Genomic DNA, 20,598 nt, shown 5'->3' with positions numbered 1-20,598 from the left:
GCGTTCCCACGCTGGTCTGGAATTGGGGGAATTCGGGGTTTTGGGGGGTCTGGGGCCCTGTGGGGTCACCCCAGGGGGGTTTGGGGGGAATTTTGGGGGGTCCTGAGGTCTGAGACCCACTTGGAGTCACCCCACAGGGATCTGGGGGGATTTTGGGGGGTCTGGGGTCACCCCATGGGAGTTAGGGGGAATTTGGGGGGTCTGGGGTCACCCCACGGAGACTCTGGGGGAAATTTGGGGGATTTGGGGGTTTTGCAGGAATTTGGGGGGTCCGGGACCCCTCTGGGGTCACCCCGGGGGGAATCTGGGGGATCCTGGGGGGAATTTGGGGGGTCTGGGGTCCCTCTGGGGTCACCCCAGGGGATTTTGGGGGGTCCTGGGCTCCTCTTGGCTCCCTCGATGGAGATTTTGGGGGGGGTCTGGGGTCGCCCCACAGAGATCTGGGGGTCCAGGTGACCCCAGGGGGATCTTTGGGCCCCTGGGACCCCCCGAAGATGCCCCAGATTCCCCCTGGGGATCCCCAAAATCCCCCCAGGAGCCCCCAAACCCCCTCCCAGACAACTCAGGACCCCCCAAACCCCCTCGGGACCCCCCAAACCCCCTCAGGACCCCCCCATTCTCACCTTGCAGGTTTTGGGGTCCCCCATTCTCGGGGGGCTCCCCTGCGAGGACCTGACCAGGAGCCCCCAGGGACCCCCAAAACACCCCCAAACACCCCCAAATCCCCCCCAGATCCCCCCAATTCCACCCAGGACCCCCCAAACACCCCCAAACACCCCCAAATCCACCCAGGACACCCCAATTCCCACCCAGGACCCCCAAATTCCCCCGTTCTCACCTTGCAGGTTTTGGGGTGCCCCGTTCTGGGGGGGCTCCCCTGCGAGGAGCTGACCAGGTCCCCCCAAACCCCTCAATCCCCCCCAATCCCCCCCATTCTCACCTTGCAGGTTTTGGGGTGCCCCTGTCCCGGGGGGGCTCCCCTGCGAGGAGCTGACCAGGAGCCCCCAGACCCCCCCAAATCCCACCCAGGAGCCCCCAGACCCCTCAATTCCCCCCAAATCTCCCCACTGTCACCTTGCAGGTTTTGGGGTTCTCACCTTGCAGGTTTTGGGGTGCCCCGTTCCGGGGGGGCTCCCTGCGAGGAGCTGACCAGGTCCCCCAAACCCCTCAGGACCCCCCAATTCCCACCCAGGACCCCCCAGTTTCCCCATCCTCACCTTGCAGGTTTTGGGGTGCCCCTGTCCCGGGGGGCTCCCCTGCGAGGAGCTGACCAGGAGCCCCCCCAGGGACCCCCCAAACACCCCCAAACACCCCTCAGGACCCCCCTCAATCCCCCCAAATCCCCCCATTCTCACCTTGCAGGTTTTGGGGTGCCCCATTCCGGGGGGGCTCCCCTGCGAGGAGCTGACCAGGAGCCCCCAAACCCTCAATTCCCACCCAGGACCCCCCCAAAATCTCCCATTCTCACCTTGCAGGTTTTGGGGTGCCCCTGTCCCGGGGGGCTCCCCTGCGAGGAGCTGACCAGGTCCCCCCCGGGGGAGTCGGCGCGGGTGGAGTCGGGCAGGGGGGAGGGGGGGGCGCCCCCCAAATCCGGCCCCCGCCCCCCCCAGAGCCGGGGGGACCCCCCCGGGCAGCGCCAGGCTGGGGGGAGGGGAAAGGGTCAGAGACACCCAGAAAATGCAATGGGAACCCCGAAACCCCCCCCCAATGAACCCCAAATATCCCAATAGAACCCCAAAAATTCAATGGGAACCCCAAAATTCAATGGGAACCCCAAAAATTCAGTGGGAACCCCAAAAATCCCAATGGGAATCCCGAAATATCCCCCTAAATACCCCTAAATCCCCCCAGGACCCCCCAAATCCCCCCCAGACTTTCCCAAAATTTCCCCCCAATCCATCCCAGACTCACCCAGGACCCCCAAAATCCCCCCTGGGACCCCCCAAAATCCCCCAAATTCCTCCAGAGCTCCCTCAAATGCCCCCCCAGACCCCCTCAGGACCCCCCAAATCCCTCCAGGATCCCCCAAATCCCCCTCAGGACCCCCCTAATCTTCCCCAGGAACCCCCAAATTCCCACCCAGACGCTCTCAGGCCCCCCCCAAAATCCCCCAAATGCCCCCAGGACCCCCCAAATTCCCCAAAATCCCCAAATCCCTTCCAAGACCCCCAAAATCCCCCAAATCCCCCCCCAAATCCCCCCAGGACCCCCCAAATCCCCCAAAATCCCCCTCAGGACCCCCCAGATCCCCCCAGGACCCCCCAAATTCCCCCAGGACCCCCCAAATCCCCCCCAAATCCCCCCAAGGACCCCCCAAATTCCAGCCAGGACCCCCAATTCCCCCAGGACCCCCCAAAATTCCCGCTCACCTCTGGGTCTCGCTCCGGCTCCGTTTCCTGGGGGGGGGTCCCTGGGCCGGGGGCGGGGTCTCGGCCCCCCCCGCCCCTCCCCCCCCGTTCAGGGAGGTGGAGCTGATGGGCCGGGGGGGGGAGGGGGGCGAGGGGGGGCAGGGGCGCTTGCGGGCCCCGCCCCCCAAATCCAAGCCGGGCGGGGGCGGGGGAGGGGCGTGGCCCCGCGGGGAGGGGGGCGTGGCCTTGGGCGTGGCCTCGGAGCCGCCCAGGGCGGGGGGAGGGGACGGGGAGGGGGAGGGGGAGGGGGGCGGGGTCTCGGCGGGCTCCAATGGGAGCGCTTCGATCTCCAGCAGGAACAGCTCGGGCTTGGGGGGGGGGGAGGGGCTCGGGACCCCCCTCGGGACCCCCCCCCTCCCCCTCGGCTTTGGGGGGGAGGGGCAGCGCCGGGACCCCCGGATCGGCCGCACCTGGAGGGGGGGGGAGGGGGAGGGGTTAGAGAGGGGGGGAGGGGCGGGGACACACCCAGGACCCCCCAGAATTCACCCCAAAAATACCCCCAACATTCTTCCCAGGACCCCCAAAATCCCCCTCAGGACCCCCCCAAAAAATTCCCCTAAAATCCCCCTCAGGACCCCCCCAAAATTCCCCTAAAATCCCCTGAAGGACCCCCAAAATGCTCCCCAAATTCCCTCCAGGGTCCCCCAAAATTCACCCCAAGGACCTTGAAATTTCCTCCCCCAAAATCCCCACCCAAACCCCCAGAACCCCCCAAAATCCTCTCCGAGGATCCCCCAAAATTCACCTCGGAGACCCCAAAAATTTCCCCCCAAAATTCCCCTAAAATCCCCTGAAGGACCCCCCCAAATGCTCCCCAAATTCCCTCCAGGGTTCCCCAAAATTTCCTCCAGGACCCCCCCAAAAATTCCCTCCAAATTCCCCCCAGAACCCTCCAAAATTCCCTCCAGGATCCGCCAAAATTCCCACCAAATTCCCTCAAAATTCCCCCCAAGGACCTTGAAATTCCCTCCCCCAAAATCCCACCTAAACCCCCCAAAAAATCCCCCTCAGAACCCCCCCAAATGCTCCCCAAATTCCCTCCAGGGTCCCCCAAAATTCACCCCAAAATTTCCTCCAGGACCCCCCCAAAAATTCCCTCCAAATTCCCCCCAGAACCCTCCAAAATTCCTCCCAGGATCCACCAAAATTCCCAACAAATTCCCCCAAAATTCCCCCCAAGGACCTTGAAATTTCCTCCCCCAAAATCCCCACCTAAACCCCCAAAAATTTCCCCAGGACCCCCCAAAATTCTCCCAAATTTCACCTCGGAGACCCCAAAAATTTCCCCCAAAGCACCTCGAAATTCCCTCCCCCAAAATCTTCACCGAAACCCCCCAAAAATTCCCCCCCAAAATCCCCCAAAATTCACCCCATGACCCCCCAAAACCTCCCCCCCATGTCCCCAAAATCCCCCAAAATCCCCCCCAGGACCCCCAAATCCCTCCCAAAATTCCCCAAAATCCCCCCAGAAAGCCCCAAAATCCCCCTCAAGGACCTCGAAATTCCCTCCCCCAAAATCCCACCAAATCCCCCCAAAAATCCTCCCAAAAATCCCTCCCAGGACCCCCCAAAATTCCCTCCCAAAACTCCCCCAAAATTCACCCCATGATCCCCCAAATTCCTCCCAAAAATCCCCCAAAAATCCCCCCAGAACCCCCAAATCCCTCCCAAAATTCCCTCAAAATCCCCCCAAAAAAACCCAAAATCCCCCTCAAGGACCTCGAAATTCCCTCCCCCAAAATCCCACCAAAACCCCCCAAAATCCCTGCCAGGACCCCCAAAATTCCCTCCAGGACCCCCAAAATCCTTCTCAAAAATTCCCCCCCCTCCCCAAATCCCCCCTAAGGGATCCCTGAAATTCCCCTCCAAAATTCCCCCCAGAACCCCCCAAAATTCACCCCAAGGACCCCCAAAATTCACCCCATGATCCCCCAAATCCCTCCCAAAAATCCCCCCAAAAATCCCCCCCAGAACCCCCAAAATCCCTCCCGAAATTTCCCCAAAATCCCCCCCAGAAAGCCCCAAAATTCCCTCCCCCAAAATCCCCCCATGGCCCTTCAAAATTCACCCCGAAAATTACCCCAAAATCACCCCCAGGACCCCCCCAAATTCCCCCGAATTCCCAAAGTTCTCCCAAAATTCCCAAAATTTCCCCAAAACTCCCCCCAAATCCCCCAGAACTGCCCCAAATCCCCCCAAATTCCCAAAATTCCTCCCAAATCCCTCCAGAACTCCCAAATTTCCCCCTAAATCCCCCCAAATTCCCCAAATCCCCCCAGAATTCCCAAATTTCCCAAAATTCCCCAAATTTTCCCAGAATCTCCCCCAAAATCCCCCCAAATTCCCAAATCCCCAAATTTTCCCAGAATTCCCCCCAGAATTCCCAAAATTACTTCCAAATCCCTCCAGAGCTCCCAAATTTCCCCCTAAATCCCCCCAAAATCCCCCAGAATTCTCAAATTCCCCCCAAATTTCCCAAATTTCCCCAAATTTTCCCAGAATTTCCCCCAAAATCCCCCCAAATTTTCCCAGAATCTCCCCCAAAATCCTCCCAGAATTCACAAAATTCCCCCAGAATTTCCCCCAGAATTCCCCAAATTTTCCCAGAATTTCCCCCCAAAATCCCCCCAAGTTTCCCCAGAATTCCCAAATTTCCCCAAATTCCCCCAAATTCCCCCAACTCCCCACCCTGCGCCGCCGCGGCTTCTCTTCCTTCCTCCTCCTCCTCCTCCGTCTCCTCCTCCTCCTTGACCTTCACCCGCCCTTCGGCCTCCGAGGATTCTCCTTCCTCCTCCTCCTCCTCCTCTTCCTCCTCCTCCTCTTCCTCGTCTTCTTCATCTTCCTCCTCCTCTTCCTCGTCTTCCTCTTCCTCCTCTTCTTCCTCCTCCTCTTCCTCCTCCTCCTCCTCTTTCTTCCTCTGTGGATGGAGGGGTTCAGGGGGAGCGGTTCCTTTTCCAGCCTTCCTCCTCCTCCTCCTCCTCCTCCTCCTCTTCTTTCTCTTCCTTCTCCCATTTCCCCACCTTGTTCCCATTTCCCGTTCCCATTTCCTGTTCCTGTTCCCGTTCCCATTTCCTGTTCCCATTCCCATTTCCTGTTCCCGTTCCCATTCCCATTTCCCCACCTTGTTCCCATTTCCCATTTCCCATTTCCTGTTCCCATTTCCCATTTCCATTTCCCATTCCCATTTCCCCACCTTGTTCCCATTCCCATTTCCTGTTCCGATTTCCTGTTTCCATTTCCCATTCCCCATTCCCATTTCCTGTTCCCATTCCCATTTCCTGTTCCTATTTCCCATTTCCCATTCCCATTTCCCGTTCCCATTTCCCATTCCCCATTCCCATTTCCCATTTCCTGTTTTCATTTCCCATTTCATTTCCCGTTCCCATTTCCTGTTCCTGTTTCCCATTCCCATTTCCCATTCCCATTTCCCATTTCTTGTTCCCATTTCCCATTTCCCATTTCCTGTTCCGTTCCATTTCCCGTTCCCCGTTCCCATTTCCCATTCCCATTCCCCATTTCCTGTTCCCATTTCCCATTTCCATTTCCTGTTCCCTTTTCCCATTTCCCGTTCCCATTTCCCATTTCCCCGTTCCCATTTCCCATTCCCATTTTCCCCATTTCCCCACCTTGTTCCCATTTCCCATTCCCATTCCCCATTCCCATTTCCTGTTCCCATTTCCCATTTCCTATTCCGATTTCCCATTCCCCATTTCCTGTTCCTGTTTCCCATTCCCATTTCCCATTTCCCATTCCCATTTCCTGTTCCTGTTCCCATTTCCCATTTCCCATTTTCCCATTCCCTGTTCCCATTTCCCATTTCCTATTCCGATTTCCCATTCCCCATTTCCTGTTCCTGTTTCCCATTCCCATTTCCCATTCCCATTTCCTGTTCCTGTTCCCATTTCCCATTTCCCATTCCCTGTTCCCATTTCCCATTTCCTGTTCCCATTTTCCCCATTTCCCATTTCCCATTTCCCATTTTCCCCATTTCCCATTTTCCCCATTTCCCGTTTCCCATTTCCCATTTCCCATTTTCCCCATTTCCCATTTTCCCCATTTCCCGTTTCCCATTTCCCATTTCCCATTTTCCCCATTTCCCGTTTCCCATTTCCATTTCCCATTCCCCATTTCCTGTTCCCATTTTCCCCATTTCCCGTTTCCCGGTTCCCTGTTGCTGTTTCCTGTTCCCCCATTCCCCATTTTCCCCTTTTCCCGTTTTCCCTGTTTCCCATTCCCGTTTACCCGGTTCCCCCACGGCCGTTTCCGGGGCCGTTTCCCATTTCCCATTCCCATTTCCCATTTCCCATTTCCCCGTTTCCCATTTCCCCGCGCCCATTTCCTGTTCCCGTTTCCGCGTTATTCCCCAGTTTTCCCGGTCGTTTCCGCCGTTTTCCCGGTTCCTCCGTGTCCATTTCCTGTTCCCCATTCTCGTTTCCCATTTCCCATTGTTTCCCCGTTTCCCCATTTCCGTGTCTGTTCCCCATTTCCCGTTTCCCCGTTTCTCGTTCCTGCTTTACCCTGTTCCCCCGTGTCTGTTTCCAGGCCATTTTCCATTTCCCTTTCCCAATTTTTCCCCATTTCCCTGTTCCCCCATGTCCGTTTCCTGTTCCCGTCCCCATTTCCCATTTCCCATTTTCCATTTCCCTTTCCCAATTTTTCCCCATTTCCCTGTTCCCCCATGCCCGTTTCCTGTTCCCGTCCCCATTTCCATTTCCCATTTTCCATTTCCGTTTCCCAATTCCCCCTTTTCCCCATTTCCCTGTTCCCCCATGTCCGTTTCCTGTTCCCGTCCCCATTTCCCATTTCCCCCCTTCCCCTGTTTCCGTTCCCCGGTTCCCCACGGCCGTTTATGAGGCCGGTTCCTGTTTCCCATTTCCCATTCTCCCTGATTTTTCCGTGTTTCCCATTTTCCCATTTTTCCCCCATTTACCGCGTTCCCCCGTGGCCGTTTCCGGGCTGGTTCCCGTTGCCATTTCCCATTTTCCCCATTTCCCCGTTTTCCCCATTTCCCATTTTCCCCATTCCCCATTTTCCCCGTTTCCCGTTCCCGTTACCCTGTTTCCCCGTGTCCATTTCCTGTTCCCATTCCCCATTCCCCATTTTCCCCGTTTCCCGTTCCCGTTACCCTGTTTCCCCGTGTCCATTTCCTGTTCCCATTCCCCATTCCCCAGTTTCCCCCATTTTCCCCCCGTTTTCCCCCCGGTTCCCCTGTGTCCGTTTCCAGGGCCGTTCCCCATTTTCCCCATTTTCCCCATTCCCCATTTTCCCCATTTCCCATTCCCGTTACCCTGTTCCCCATGGCCATTTCCTGTCCCTGTTTACCCTGTTCCCATTTCCTGTCCCCATTTCCTGTCCCTGTTTACCCTGTTCCCCCGTGGCCATTTCTGTGGCCATTTCCTGTTCCCATTTCCTGTTCCCCATTTCCCATTTCCTGTTCCCATTCCCCATTCCCCATTTTCCCCGTTTCCCGCTCCCGTTACCCTGTTTCCCCATGTCCATTTCCTGTTCCCATTTCCCATTCCCCAGTTTCCCCGTTTTCCCCCCGTTTTCCCCCCGGTTCCCCTGTGTTCGTTTCCAGGGCCGTTCCCCATTTTCCCCATTTTCCCCATTTCCCATTTTCCCCATTTCCCATTCCCGTTACCCTGTTCCCCCGTGGCCGTTTCCTGTCCCATTTCCTGTCCCCATTTCCTGTCCCTGTTTACCCTGTTCCCCCGTGGCCATTTCTGTGGCCGTTTCCTGTTCCCATTTCCTGTTCCCCATTTCCCATTTCCTGTTCCCATTCCCCATTCCCATTTTCCCCGTTTCCTGTTACCCTGTTTCCCCATTTCCCATTTCCTGTTCCCATTTCCCATTCCCCAGTTTCCCCGTTTTCCCCCCGGTTCCCCTGTGTTCGTTTCCAGGGCCGTTCCCCATTCCCCATTTCCCATTTTCCCCCGTTTGCCATTCCCGTTACCCAGTTCCCGTGCGGCCATTTCCTGTCCCCATTCCCCATTTTCCCCATTTTCCCCATTTCCCATTTTCCCCGTTTCCCATTCCCGTTACCCAGTTCCCGTGCGGCCATTTCCTGTCCCCATTCCCCATTTTCCCCATTTTCCCCATTCCCCATTTTCCCCATTCCCCATTCCCGTTACCCAGTTCCCGTGCGGCCGTTTCCTGTTCCCATTTCCTGTTCCCATTTCCCATTTTTCCCCATTTTCCCCCCGTTTCCCATTTCCATTCACCCCGTTCCCTCCTGTGTCCGTTTCCGTGGCCGTTTCCTGTTCCCGCTCCCCATTTCCCATTTTTCCCCATTTTCCCATTCCCATTCCCCCTGTTCTCCGCTGGCCATTTCCGGGCCCGTTTCCCATTCCCCATTCCCCGTTTTTCCTGTTGTTTCCCCCGTTTACCCGGTTCCCCCATGGCTGTTTCCAGGGCCGTTCCCCATTTCCCATTTTCCCTGTTTTTCCCCTGTCACTTGGCTCCCCGCGGCCTTTTCCCATCCCCGTTCCCCATTCCACATTTCCCGTTTCCCCCGTTTTTCCCCATTCTCCCTGTTCCCGTTTCCAGGGCTGTTCCCCATTTCCCGTTCCCCATTCCAGATTTCCTGTTTCCCGTTCCCATTCCCGTGTGCCTGCTTCCCATGCTGCCGTTTCTGGGTTGGTTCCCGTTTCCATCCCCATTCCCCATTCCCCGTTTTCCCCGTTTTCCCCGTTCCCCTGTTCCCCCATGGCCGTTTCCCATCCCCGTTTCCCATTCCCTGTTTCCCATTTCCCCCATTTCCCCGGTTCCCCCATGTCCGTTTCCAAGGCCGGTTCCTGTTTCCCATTCCCAATTTCCCATTTCCAAGTTTTTCCCCATTTTCCCCCGTTCCTATTTACCCGGTTCCGCCACGTCCATTTCCTATCCCCATTCCCCATTTCCCGTTTCCCATTCCCATTTTTGCCCCGTTTGCCCGGTTCCCCTGCGGCCGTTTCTGGGTTGTTCCCCGATTCCCATTTTCCCGTTCTCCCGTTCCCCCGTGGCCGTTTCCGTGGCCATTTCTGAGGCCATTTCCCATTCCCTGTTTTCCCCGTTTTCCCCGTTTTCCCCGTTTTCCCCCATTCCCCTGTTCCCCTGTGGCCGTTCCTGTTTCCCATTCCCCGTTTTCCCCCGTTTTTCCCCGTGCCCATTTCCGTGTCTGTTTCTCATTTCCATTTCCCATTTCCCCATTTTTCCCCGTTTTTCCCCATTTTCCCCCATGTTTACCCTGTTTCCCCCGTGCCCGTTTCTGTGTCTTTTTCTCATTTCCATTTCCCATTTCCCCATTTTTCCCCATTTTTCCCCATTTTTCCGTTTTTCCCTGTTTTACCCCATTTTCCCCCATTTTACCCTGTTTCCCCGTGCCCGTTTCCGTGCCCCGCTGCTGTCCCCTCTCTCGTGGTGCCGTCCCTGTCCCCATTTCCCCATTTTCCCCCGTTTTTCCCCACTTCCCCCGTGTTTACCCTGTTTCCCCGTGCCCATTTCTGTGTCTGTTTTTCATTTCCATTTCGTGTTTCCCCGTTTTTCCCCGTTTTTCCCCCGTGTTTATCCTGTTTCCCCGTGCCCATTTCCCATCTCCATTTCCCATTTCCCCCGTGTTTCCCCGTTTTTCCCCATTTCCCCGTGTTTACCCTGTTTCCCCGTGCCCGTTTCCCATCTCCATTTCGCGTTTCCCCGTTTTTCCCGGTTTTTCCTGGTTTTTCCCCGTTTCCCCCGTGTTTACCCTGTTTCCCCGTGCCCGTTTCCCATCCCCATTTCCCCATTTTTCCCCGGTTTCCCCCGTGTTTCCCCCGTGTTTACTCTGTTGCCCTGTGCCCGTTTCCCATCTCCATTTCCATTTCCCCCATTTCCCCCATGTTTACCCTGTTTCCCCGTGCCCATTTCCTATCCCCATTTCCCCATTTTTCCCCGTTTTTCCCCGTTTTCCCCGTGTTTACCCTGTTTCCCCCGTGCCCGTTTCCCATCCCCATTTCATTTTTCCCCGTTTTTCCCCGTTTTTCCCGGTTTTTTCCGGTTTTCCCCCGTTTTTCCCGGTTTTTCCCCCGTGTTTACCCTGTTTCCCCGTGCCCGTTTCCCATCCCCATTTCGCCTTTCCCCGTTTTTCCCCGTTTTTCCCCGTTTTTCCTGGTTTTTCCCCCATGTTTACCCTGTTTCCCCGTGCCCGTTTCCCATCCCCATTTCGTGTTTCCCTGTTTTTCCCTGTTTTTCCCCGTTTTTCCCCATTTTCCCCACTTTTCCCCGTGTTTACCCCATTTCCCCATGCCCATTTCCCATCCCCATTTCGCGTTTCCCCGTTTTTCCCCGTTTTTCCCGGTTTTTCCCCCGTGTTTACCCCGTTTCCCCGTGCCCGTTTCCCATCCCCATTTCGCCTTTCCCGTTTTTCCCCGTTTTTCCCCGTTTTTCCCGGTTTTTCCCCCATGTTTACCCTGTTTCCCTGTGCCCGTTTCCCATCCCCATTTCGCCTTTCCCCGTTTTTTCCCGGTTTTTCCCGGTTTTTCCCCATTTTCCCCCGTGTTTACCCGGTTTCCCCGTGCCCGTTTCCGTGCCCCGGCTCCGTCGCCCCTCTCGTGGTGCCGCTCCTGGCGCTGTGCGAACCGCGCGATGACGTCGTCCAGCCGGGCCAGGGCCAGGCGCCGGTTCCGCCGCAGCCGCTGCGCCAGCTCGGGGTCCGACAGCGCCGGGTCCGCGCCTGCATCGGGGGGGGAACCGAATCCCACGTTGGCCAAAATCCCCAAACTGCCGAAATGCCAAATCCCCAAATTCCAAATCCCCAAATCCCACACTGGCCAAAATCCCCAAATTCCTGGAACGCCAAATCCTGGAATTCCCAAATCCCCAAACTGCTGAAACACCAAATCCTGGAATCCCCAAATCCCACACTGGCCAAAATCCCCAAATTCCTAAAACACCAAATCCCGAAATTCCAAATCCCCAAATCCCACATTGGCCAAAATCCCCAAACTGCTGGAACGTCAAATCCCGGAATTCCCAAATCACCAAATCTCACATTGGCCAAAATCCTCAAATTGCTGAATCACCAAATCCCGGAATTCCCAAATTCCCAAATCCCACACTGGCCAAAATCCCCAAACTGCTGAAACGCCAAATCCCGAAATTCCCAAATCCCCAAATCCCACATTGGCCAAAATCCCCAAATTGCTGAAACGCCAAATCCTGGAATTCCCAAATCCCTAAATTGCCCAGAATCCCAAACTGCCCAAAATCCCAAATACCAAAATTCCAAAATTCCAAAATTCCTGAGATCCCGAAATCCTAAACCTCAAATCACCAATTGCCCAAAATCCCCAAATTGCTGGAACGCCAAATCCTGAAATTCCCAAATCCCCAAATCCCAAATTGCCCAGAATCCCAAACTGCCCAAAATCCCAAATACCAAAATTCCAAAATTCCTGAAATCCCGAAATCCAAAACCCCAAATCACCGATTGCCCAAAATCCTCAAAATCATGAAATTACCAAATCCTGAATTCCCTGATTGCCCAAAATCCCAAACCACAAAATTCCAAATTTCCTGAAATGCCAGATTGCAGGAAAATACCAAATCCTGGAATTCCCAAATCCCCAAATCCCACATTGGCCAAAATCCCCAAATTGCTGAAACACCAAATCCCGGAATTCCCAAATTCCCAAATCCCCAAACTGCCGAAACGCCAAATCCCGAAATTCCCAAATTCCCAAATCCCACATTGGCCAAAATCCTCAAATTGCTGAAACGCCAAATCCTGGAATTCCCAAATCCCCAAATTGCCCAGAATCCCAAATTGCCCAAAATCCCAAATACCAAAATCCCCAAATTGCTGAAATACCAAATCCTGGAATTCCCAAATCCCCAAATCCCAAATTGCCCAGAATCCCAAACTGCCAGAATCCCAAATACCAAAATTCCTGAAACCCCGAAATCCAAAACCCCAAATCACCGACTGCCCAAAATCCTCAAAATCATGAAATTACCAAATCCTGAAATTCCCTGATTGCCCAAAATCCCAAATCATCAAATCCCAGATTGCCCAAAATCCCAGATTGCCCAAAATCAGATAATCCCCAAATCCCAGATTGGCCAAAATCCCAAATCCTGAAATCCCAAACCCCAAAATCACAGATTGGCCCAAATCCCCAAATTCCTGAAATTCCAAATTGCCCAGAATCCCAAATCCCCAAATCCCACATTGGCCAAAATCCCCAAATTCCTGAAATTCCAAATCCTGAAATCCCAAACCCCAAATTCCTGAAATCCCAGATTGCCCAAAATCCCCAAATTACTGAAATCCCAAATTCCTGAAATACCAAATCCCGACATTCCCAAATCCCCAAATCCCACATTGGCCAAAATCCCCAAGTTCCTGGAACACCAAATCCTGGAATTCCCAAACCCTGAAATTCCCGACTGCCCGAAATCGCAGCTTGCCCAAAATCACAAAATCACCGATTGGCCAAAATCCCGTATCACAAAATTCCAGATTTCCTGAAATCCCAAATCCTGAAACCCCCAAATTTCCCAAAATCCCAGATCCCCAAATTCCTGAAATTCCAAATCCTGAAATCCCAAATCACAGATTGGCCAAAATCCCAAATTCCTGAAATTCCAAATTGCCCAGAATCCCAAATCCCCAAACACCAGATTGCCCAAAATCCCCAATCCTGAAATTCCAAATCCTGGAATCCCAAACCCCAAAATTCCTGAAATTCCAGATTGCCCAAAATCCCCAATCCTGAAATCCCAGATTGCCAAAAATCCCCAAATTACTGAAATACCAAATTCCCAAATCTGAAATTGCCCAAAATCCCAAATCCTGAAGTCCAGATTGCCCAAAATCCCCAAATTCCTGAAATTCCAAATCCCAGATTGCCCAAAATCCCAAACCCTGAAATCCCAGACTGCCCAAAATCCCAAACTGCCCAAATTCCCAAATTCCCCAAATCCCAAAATTCCCAAAATTCCAAACTTCCAGCTCCCAAAATTGCCAACCTCAATTTCCCAAATTCCAAACGCCGAAATCCAAAATTCCCAAATCCCAAAACCCCAAATTCCCAAATTTTGAAATCCCAAACCCCGAAATCCCCAAATTCCCAAAACCCAAAAAACCCCAAATCAAAAATTCCAAACCCCAAAACCCCAAAACTCCAAACCCTGAAATCCCAACCCCCAAAATTCCCATTTCCAGCCCCACCCCATCCCCATTTTCTCACCCTTTTCCCATTTCCTACCCCGTTTTTTTCCCTTATCCCATTTCCCAGCATTATCCTGAATTTTCTCCATCTTCTACCCCATTTTCCTTCCTTTCAGCCCATTTCCACCCATTTTCCCTCAATTTCCCTCCCATTTCTCCATTTCCTCTCATTTCCCTTGTCCCATCCCATTTCCCCCATTTCCCATTTTCCCATTTTCTGTTTTCCCCCATCCCCACCATTTTCCCTCATTCCCCTCATTTTTCCCATTTTTCCCATTCCCCCATTTCACATTTCCCATTTTTCCCATTTCCATCTCATTTCCCCTCTCCCCCCATCTCCACCATTTCCCTTATTTTCCCCCAATTCCCCTCCCATTTCCCCATTTCCCCCCATTTTCCCCATTTCCCCTCAATTTTCCTCCCATTTCCCTCCCATTTCCCCTTGCATTTCCCCATTTCCTCTCATTTCCCTTGTCCAATTCATTTCCCCTCTCATTTCCCATTTTCCCATTTTCTGTTTTCCCCCATCCCCACCATTTTCCCTCATTCCCCTCATTTTTCCCATTTTTTTTCCATTTCCCCTCTCATTTTTCCCATTTTTCCCATTTCCATCTCATTTCCCCATTTCCCCCCATTTTCCCCATTTCCCCTCAATTTTCCTCCCATTTCCCTCCCATTTCCCCTTGCATTTCCCCATTTCCCTTGTCCCATCCCATTTCCCCTCTCATTTCCCATTTTCCCATTTTCTGTTTTCCCCCATCCCCACCATTTTCCCTCATTCCCCTCATTTTTCCCATTTTTTTCCATTTCCCCTCTCATTTTTCCCATTCTCCCCATTTTTTTTCCATTTCCCCTCTCATTTTTCCCATTTTCCCCCATTTCCCATTCTCCCCATTTCCATCTCATTTCCCATTTTCCCCCATCCCCACCATTTTCCCTCACTTTTCCCAATTTCCTCTCCCATTTCCCCATTCCCACCCCATGCTCCTCTCCCATTTATTCCATTTTCCGGCCCATTTTTTCCCATTTCCCCCATTTCACATTTTCCCTCATTCCCCTCATTTTTCCCAATTTCCCCCCGTGCCCCTCTCCCATTTTTTTTCCATTTCCCCTCTCATTTTTCCCATTTTCCCCATTTCCCCTCAATTTTCCTCCCATTTCCCCTTGCATTTCCCCATTTCCTCTCATTTCCCATTTTCCCATTTTCTGTTTTCCCCCATCCCCACCATTTTCCCTCATTTTCCCTCATTTTTCCCATTTTTTTCCATTTCCCCCTCCCATTTTTTTCCATTTCCCCTCTCATTTTTCCCATTTTCCCCATTTCCCCTCAAATTTCTTCCCATTTCCCTCCCATTTCCCCTTGCATTTCCCCATTTCCTCTCATTTCCCTTGTCCCATCCCATTTCCCCCATTTCCCATTTCCCCATTTTCCCTCATTCCCCTCATTATTCCCAATTTCCCCCCATGCCCCTCTCCCATTTTTTCCCATTTTCCCCATTTCCCATTTTCCCCATTTCCCATTTTCCCCATTTCCCATTCTCCCCATTCCCATCTCATTTCCCATTTTCCCCCATCCCCACCATTTTCCCTCACTTTTCCCAATTTCCTCTCCCATTTCCCCATTCCCACCCATGCTCCTCTCCCATTTATTCCCATTTTCTGGCCCATTTTTTCCCATTTCCCATTTTCCCTCATTCCCCTCATTTTTCCCAATTTCCCCCATGCCCCTCTCCCATTTTTTTTCCATTTCCCCTCTCATTTTTCCCATTTTCCCCATTTCCCCTCAAAGTTCCTCCCATTTCCCCTTGCATTTCCCCATTTCCTCTCATTTCCCTTGTCCCATCCCATTTCCCCCCATTTCCCATTTTCCCTCATTCCCTCATTTTTCCCAATTTCCCCCCGTGCCCCTCTCCCATTTTTTTCCATTTCCCCTCTCATTTTTCCCAATTTCCTCTCCCATTTTCCCATTCCCACCCGTGCTCCTCTCCCATTTATTCCCATTTATTCCCATTTTTTCCCATTTCCCCCATTTCACATTTCCCATTTTTCCCATTTCCATCTCATTTCCCCTCTCCCCCATCTCCACCATTTCCCTCATTTCCCCCAATTTCCCCTCCCATTTCCCCATTTCCCCCCATTTTTCTCCATTTTTCCCATTTTTCCCCCATTTCCCCTCTCATTTTTCCCATTTCCCATTTTCTCCGCTCATTCCCCGCTCATTTCCCATTTCCCCCCAATTTTTCCCCGTTTCTCCCCCATTTTCCCCATTTCCCCTCAATTTTCCTCCCATTTCTCCATTTCCCTCCCATTTCCCCATTTCCTCTCATTTCCCTTGTCCCATCCCATTTCCCCCCATTTCCCATTTTCCCATTTTCCCTCATTCCCCTCATTTTTCCCATTTTTTTCCATTTCCCCTCTCATTTTTCCCATTCTCCCCATTTCCCATTCTCTCCATTTCCATCTCATTTCCCATTTTCCCCCATCCCCACCATTTTCCCTCACTTTCCCCATTTCCTCACCCTTTTCCCATTTCCTACCCCGTTTTTTCCCTTATCCCATTTCCCCACCACTTCCCAGCATTATCCTGCATTTTCTCCATCTTCTACCCCATTTTTCTTCCTTTTTCCCCATTTTCCCCATTTCCCCTCAATTTTCCTCCCATTTTTCCGTTTCTCCTTGCATTTCCCCATTTCCTCTCATTTCCCTTGTCCCATCCCATTTCCCCCATTTCCCATTTTCCCATTTCCCATTTTCCCATTTTCTGTTTTCCCCCATCCCCACCATTTTCCCTCATTCCCCTCATTTTTCCCCTTTTTGCCATTTCCTCTCTCATTTTTCCCATTTTCCCCATTTTTTTCCATTTTCCCCATTTCCCATTCTCCCCATTTCCATCTCATTTCCCATTTTCCCCCATCCCCATTTCCCCTCAAATTTCTTCCCATTTCCCTCCCATTTCCCCTTGCATTCCCCATTTCCTCTCATTTCCCTTGTCCCATCCCATTTCCTCCCATTTTCCCATTTTCCATTTTCCCTCATCCCCACCATTTTCCCTCATTCCCCTCATTTTTCCCAATTTCCCCCATGCCCCTCTCCCATTTTTTTTCCATTTCCCCTCTCATTTTTCCCATTTTCCCCATTTCCCCTCAAATTTCTTCCCATTTCCCTCCCATTTCCCCATTTCCTCTCATTTCCCTTGTCCCATCCCATTTCCCCCATTTCCCATTTTCCCATTTTCCCTCATTCCCCTCATTTTTCCCATTTTTTTCCCATTTCCCCTCTCAGTTTTCCCATTTTCCCCATTTCCCATTTTCCCCATTTCCCATTCTCCCCATTTCCCATTCTCCCCATTTCCATCTCATTTCCCATTTTCCCCCATCCCCACCATTTCCCCTCACTTTTCCCAATTTCCTCTCCCATTTCCCATTCCCACCCGTGCTCCTCTCCCATTTATTCCCATTTATTCCCATTTCTTCCCATTTCCCCCATTTCACATTTCCCATTTTTCCCATTTCCACCTCATTTCCCATTTTCCCCCATCCCCACCATTTCCCTCATTTTCCCCAATTTCCCCTCCCATTTCCCCCAATTTTTTCCCATTTTCCCCATTTTCCCCATTTTCCCCCATTTCCCCTCTCATTTTTCCCATTTCCCATTTTCTCCGCTCATTCCCCGCTCATTTCCCATTTCCCCAATTTTTCCCCGTTTCTCCCCCATTTCCCCTCTCATTTTTCCCATTTCCCATTTTCTCCATTTTCCCCATTCCCCGCTCATTCCCCATTTCCCCCCATTTTTTGCTCCCATTTTTCCCCATTTTTTCCCATTTTCCCCATTTCCCCTCTCATTTTTTCCGTTTTCTCCACTCATTCCCCACTCATTTCCCATTTTCCCCCAATTTTTCCCCGTTTCTCCCCCATTTTCCCCATTTCCTCTCCAATTTTTCCCCATGTCCCATTCTTCCCCCATTCCTCATTTTCCCTCATTTTCCCTCATTTTCCCCCATTTTTTCCCATTTTTCCCCCATTTATTCCCCACTACCCAGCCTGTACTCGTCACTGAGGTGGCTCCTGAAGTTGTGCCCCATTTTTTCCTATTTTCACCCATTTTTTCCCATTTTTTCCTATTTTCACCCATTTTTTCTCATTTTTACCTCACTTTTACCCCCTTACCCAGCCTGTACTCGTCACTGAGGCGGCTCCCAAAGCTGTGCCCCATTTTTTCCTATTTTCACCCCGTTTTTTCTGCATTCCCCTCACCCTACCCGGCCTGTACTCGTCACTGAGGTGACTCCTGAAGTTGTGCCCCATTTTTTCCTATTTTCACCCATTTTTTCCTATTTTCACCCATTTTTCCCATTTTTTCCTATTTTCATCCCGTTTTTTTCCCATTTTTACCTCACTTTTACCCCCTTACCCAGCCTGTACTCATCGTGAGGCAGCTCCAAAAGCTGTGCCCCATTTTTTCCCATTTTTTCCTATTTTCACCCCGTTTTTTCTGCATTCCCCTCGCCCTACCCGGCCTGTACTCATCAATGAGGTGGCTCCCGAAATTGTACCCCATTTTTTCCATTTTTACCCCATTTTCCCCATTTTTCCTCCATTTTTCCCCCATTCCCCGTGCCACACCCAGCCTGCACTCATCGCTGAGGTGGCTCCTGAACTTGGATCCCATTTTTCCCATTTTCCCTCTGTTTTTTCCCATTTTTCCCCCATTTCCCCCATTACCCGGCCTGTGCTCAGCAGTGAGATGGCTCCCAAAGTTCTACCCCATTTTTTCTCCATTTTTCCCCATTTTCACCCCAATTTTTGCCCATTACCCGGCCTGTGCTCCTCGGTGAGATTGCTCTCAAAGTTGCACCGCAATTTTTCTTGGTTTTACCCCATTTTACCCCATTTCACCCCGTTTTTTCTGCATTCCCCTCACCCTACCCGGCCTGTACTCGTCACTGAGGTGGCTCCTGAAGTTTTGCCCCATTTTTTCCCATTTCACCCATTTTTTCCCATTTTTACCTCACTTTTACCCCCTTACCCGGCCTACACTCATCACTGAGGCGGCTCCCAAAGCTGTGCCCCATTTTTTCCCATTTTTTCCTATTTTCACCCCGTTTTTTCTGCATTCCCCTCACCCTACCCAGCCTGCACTCGTCACTGAGGTGACTCCTGAAGTTGTGCCCCATTTTTTCCCATTTTTTGCTGATTTTCCCCCATTTCCCCTGTGTTTATCCTCCATACTTGGCCTGCACTCATCAGTGAGGTGGCTCCTGAAGTTGTGCCCCATTTTTTCCCAGTTTTTACCCATTTTTTCTCCATTTTACCCCAATTTTTGCCCACTACCCGGCCTGTACTCATCGGTGAGGTGACCCCTGAAGTTGTGCCCCATTTTTTCCTATTTTCACCATTTTTTTCCCATTTTTACCTCCCTTTTACCCCCTTACCCCGCCCATACTCATTGGTGAGGCGGCTCCCAAAGCTGTGCCCCATTTTTTCCCATTTTTTCCCATTTTCACCCCGTTTGTTCTGCATTCCCCTCGCCCTACCCGGCCTGCACTCATTGGTGAGGTGGCTCCCGAAGTTGTGCCCCATTTTTCCCATTTTTCCCCCATTTTTCCCCCATTTTTCCCCCATTCCCCGTGCCACACCCAGCCTGCACTCATCGCTGAGGTGGCTCCTGAACTTGGATCCCATTTTCCCCATTTTCCCTCTGGTTTTTCCCATTTTTCCCCCATTTCCCCCATTACCCGGCCTGTGCTCAGCAGTGAGAAGGCTCCCAAAGTTCTACCCCATTTTTTCTCCATTTTTCCCATTTTCACCCCAATTTTTGCCCATTACCCGGCCTGTGCTCCTCGGTGAGGTGGCTCTCAGAGTTGTACCCCAATTTTTCTTGGTTTTACCCCATTTTACCCCATTTCACCCTGGTCTTTCTGCATTCCCCTCGCCCCACCCGGCCTGTACTCATCACTGAGGTGACTCCTGAAGTTGTGCCCCATTTTTTCCTATTTTCACCCATTTTTTCCCATTTTTACCTCACTTTTACCCCCTTACCCCGCCCATACTCCTCGGTGAGGCGGCTCCCAAAGCTGTGCCCCATTTTTTCCCATTTTTGCCTATTTTCACCCCGTTTTTTCTGCATTCCCCACGCCATACCCGGCCTGCACTCATCGGAGAGGTGGCTCCTGAAGTTGTGCCCCATTTTTTCCCTGGTTTTACCACATTTTATGCCATTTCTCTCCCATTACCCGGCCTGTACTCGTTGGTGAGGTGGCTCCCGAAGTTGTACCCCATTTTTACCCATTTTTACCCCATTTCTCCCCTCTCACCTGGCCTGCACTCATTGGTGAGGCGGCTGCCAAAGTTGTACTCAATTTTTTCCCATTTTTTGCTCTTTTTACCCTGTTTTTGCCCATTACCTGTCCTGAACTTGTCAGTGAGATGACTCATGGAGTTGTACCCTATTTTACCCCATTTTACCCATTTTCCCTGAGTTTATCCCCATTTACCCGGCCTGTACTCGTTGGTGAGGTGGCTCCCGAAGTTGTACCCCATTTTTACCCATTTTTACCCCATTTCACCCCATTTTTGCCCATTACCCGGCCTGTATTCGTCGGTGAGGTGGCTGCCGAAGTTGTACCCCATTTTTTCCTGGTTTTACCCCATTTCTCCCCATTTTCACCCCAATTTACCTGGCCTGTACTCGTCGATGAGGTGACTCCCGAGGTTGTACCCCATTTTTACCCATTTTCCCCATTTTACCCCAATTTTTGCCCATTGCCTGGCTGGTACTCGTCGGTGAGATGACTCCTGAAGTTGTACCCATTTTTACCCATTTTTACCCATTTTAACCCCAATTTACCTGGCCTGTACTCGTCGGTGAGATGACTCCCGAAGTTGTACCCCATTTTTATCCATTTTTACCCCATTTCACCCCAATTTTTGCCCATTACCTGGCCGGTACTCATCGGTGAGGTGGCTCCAAGGTTGTACCCCATTTTCCCCCATTTTTCCCCATTTA

The 20,598-nt window shown here is 51.9% G+C and overlaps 1 protein-coding gene across 1 annotated transcript; it reads right to left on the bottom strand.

Annotated features, from left to right (window-relative positions):
- Window positions 1-2,365: 2,365 nt before the first annotated feature.
- Window positions 2,366-20,413, bottom strand: LOC134432667 (death domain-associated protein 6-like). Its single transcript, XM_063181560.1, has 5 exons — window positions 20,340-20,413; window positions 10,925-11,141; window positions 5,097-5,325; window positions 2,688-2,818; window positions 2,366-2,605 (listed from the first exon to the last, which is right to left on the bottom strand). Exons 1-5 carry the CDS (start codon window positions 20,411-20,413, stop codon window positions 2,366-2,368), a joined length of 891 nt encoding a protein of 296 aa, XP_063037630.1.
- Window positions 20,414-20,598: the final 185 nt, after the last annotated feature.

The sequence above is a fragment of the Melospiza melodia genome (genome assembly GCF_035770615.1).
Source record: "Melospiza melodia melodia isolate bMelMel2 chromosome 7 unlocalized genomic scaffold, bMelMel2.pri SUPER_7_unloc_1, whole genome shotgun sequence".
Taxonomy (NCBI): Eukaryota; Metazoa; Chordata; class Aves; order Passeriformes; family Passerellidae; genus Melospiza; species Melospiza melodia.
This window is presented reverse-complemented; position numbering and strand designations above follow the sequence as displayed.

What these genes read in the sequence shown, in the direction of transcription:
- LOC134432667 (XM_063181560.1), bottom strand. Translation starts at nt 20,413, where the DNA reads ATGGGTAAAAATGGGTACAACTTCAGGAGTCATCTCACCGACGAGTAC. An exon ending in GGCAATGGGCAAAAATTGGG is followed by an intron (nt 11,142 to 20,339) that starts GTAAAATGGGGA and finishes GCATTTCGGCAG; the next exon opens with TTTGGGGATTTTGGCCAACG. An exon ending in TTCCTGCTGGAGATCGAAGC is followed by an intron (nt 2,606 to 2,687) that starts GCTCCCATTGGA and finishes GGCGGCTCCGAG; the next exon opens with GCCACGCCCAAGGCCACGCC.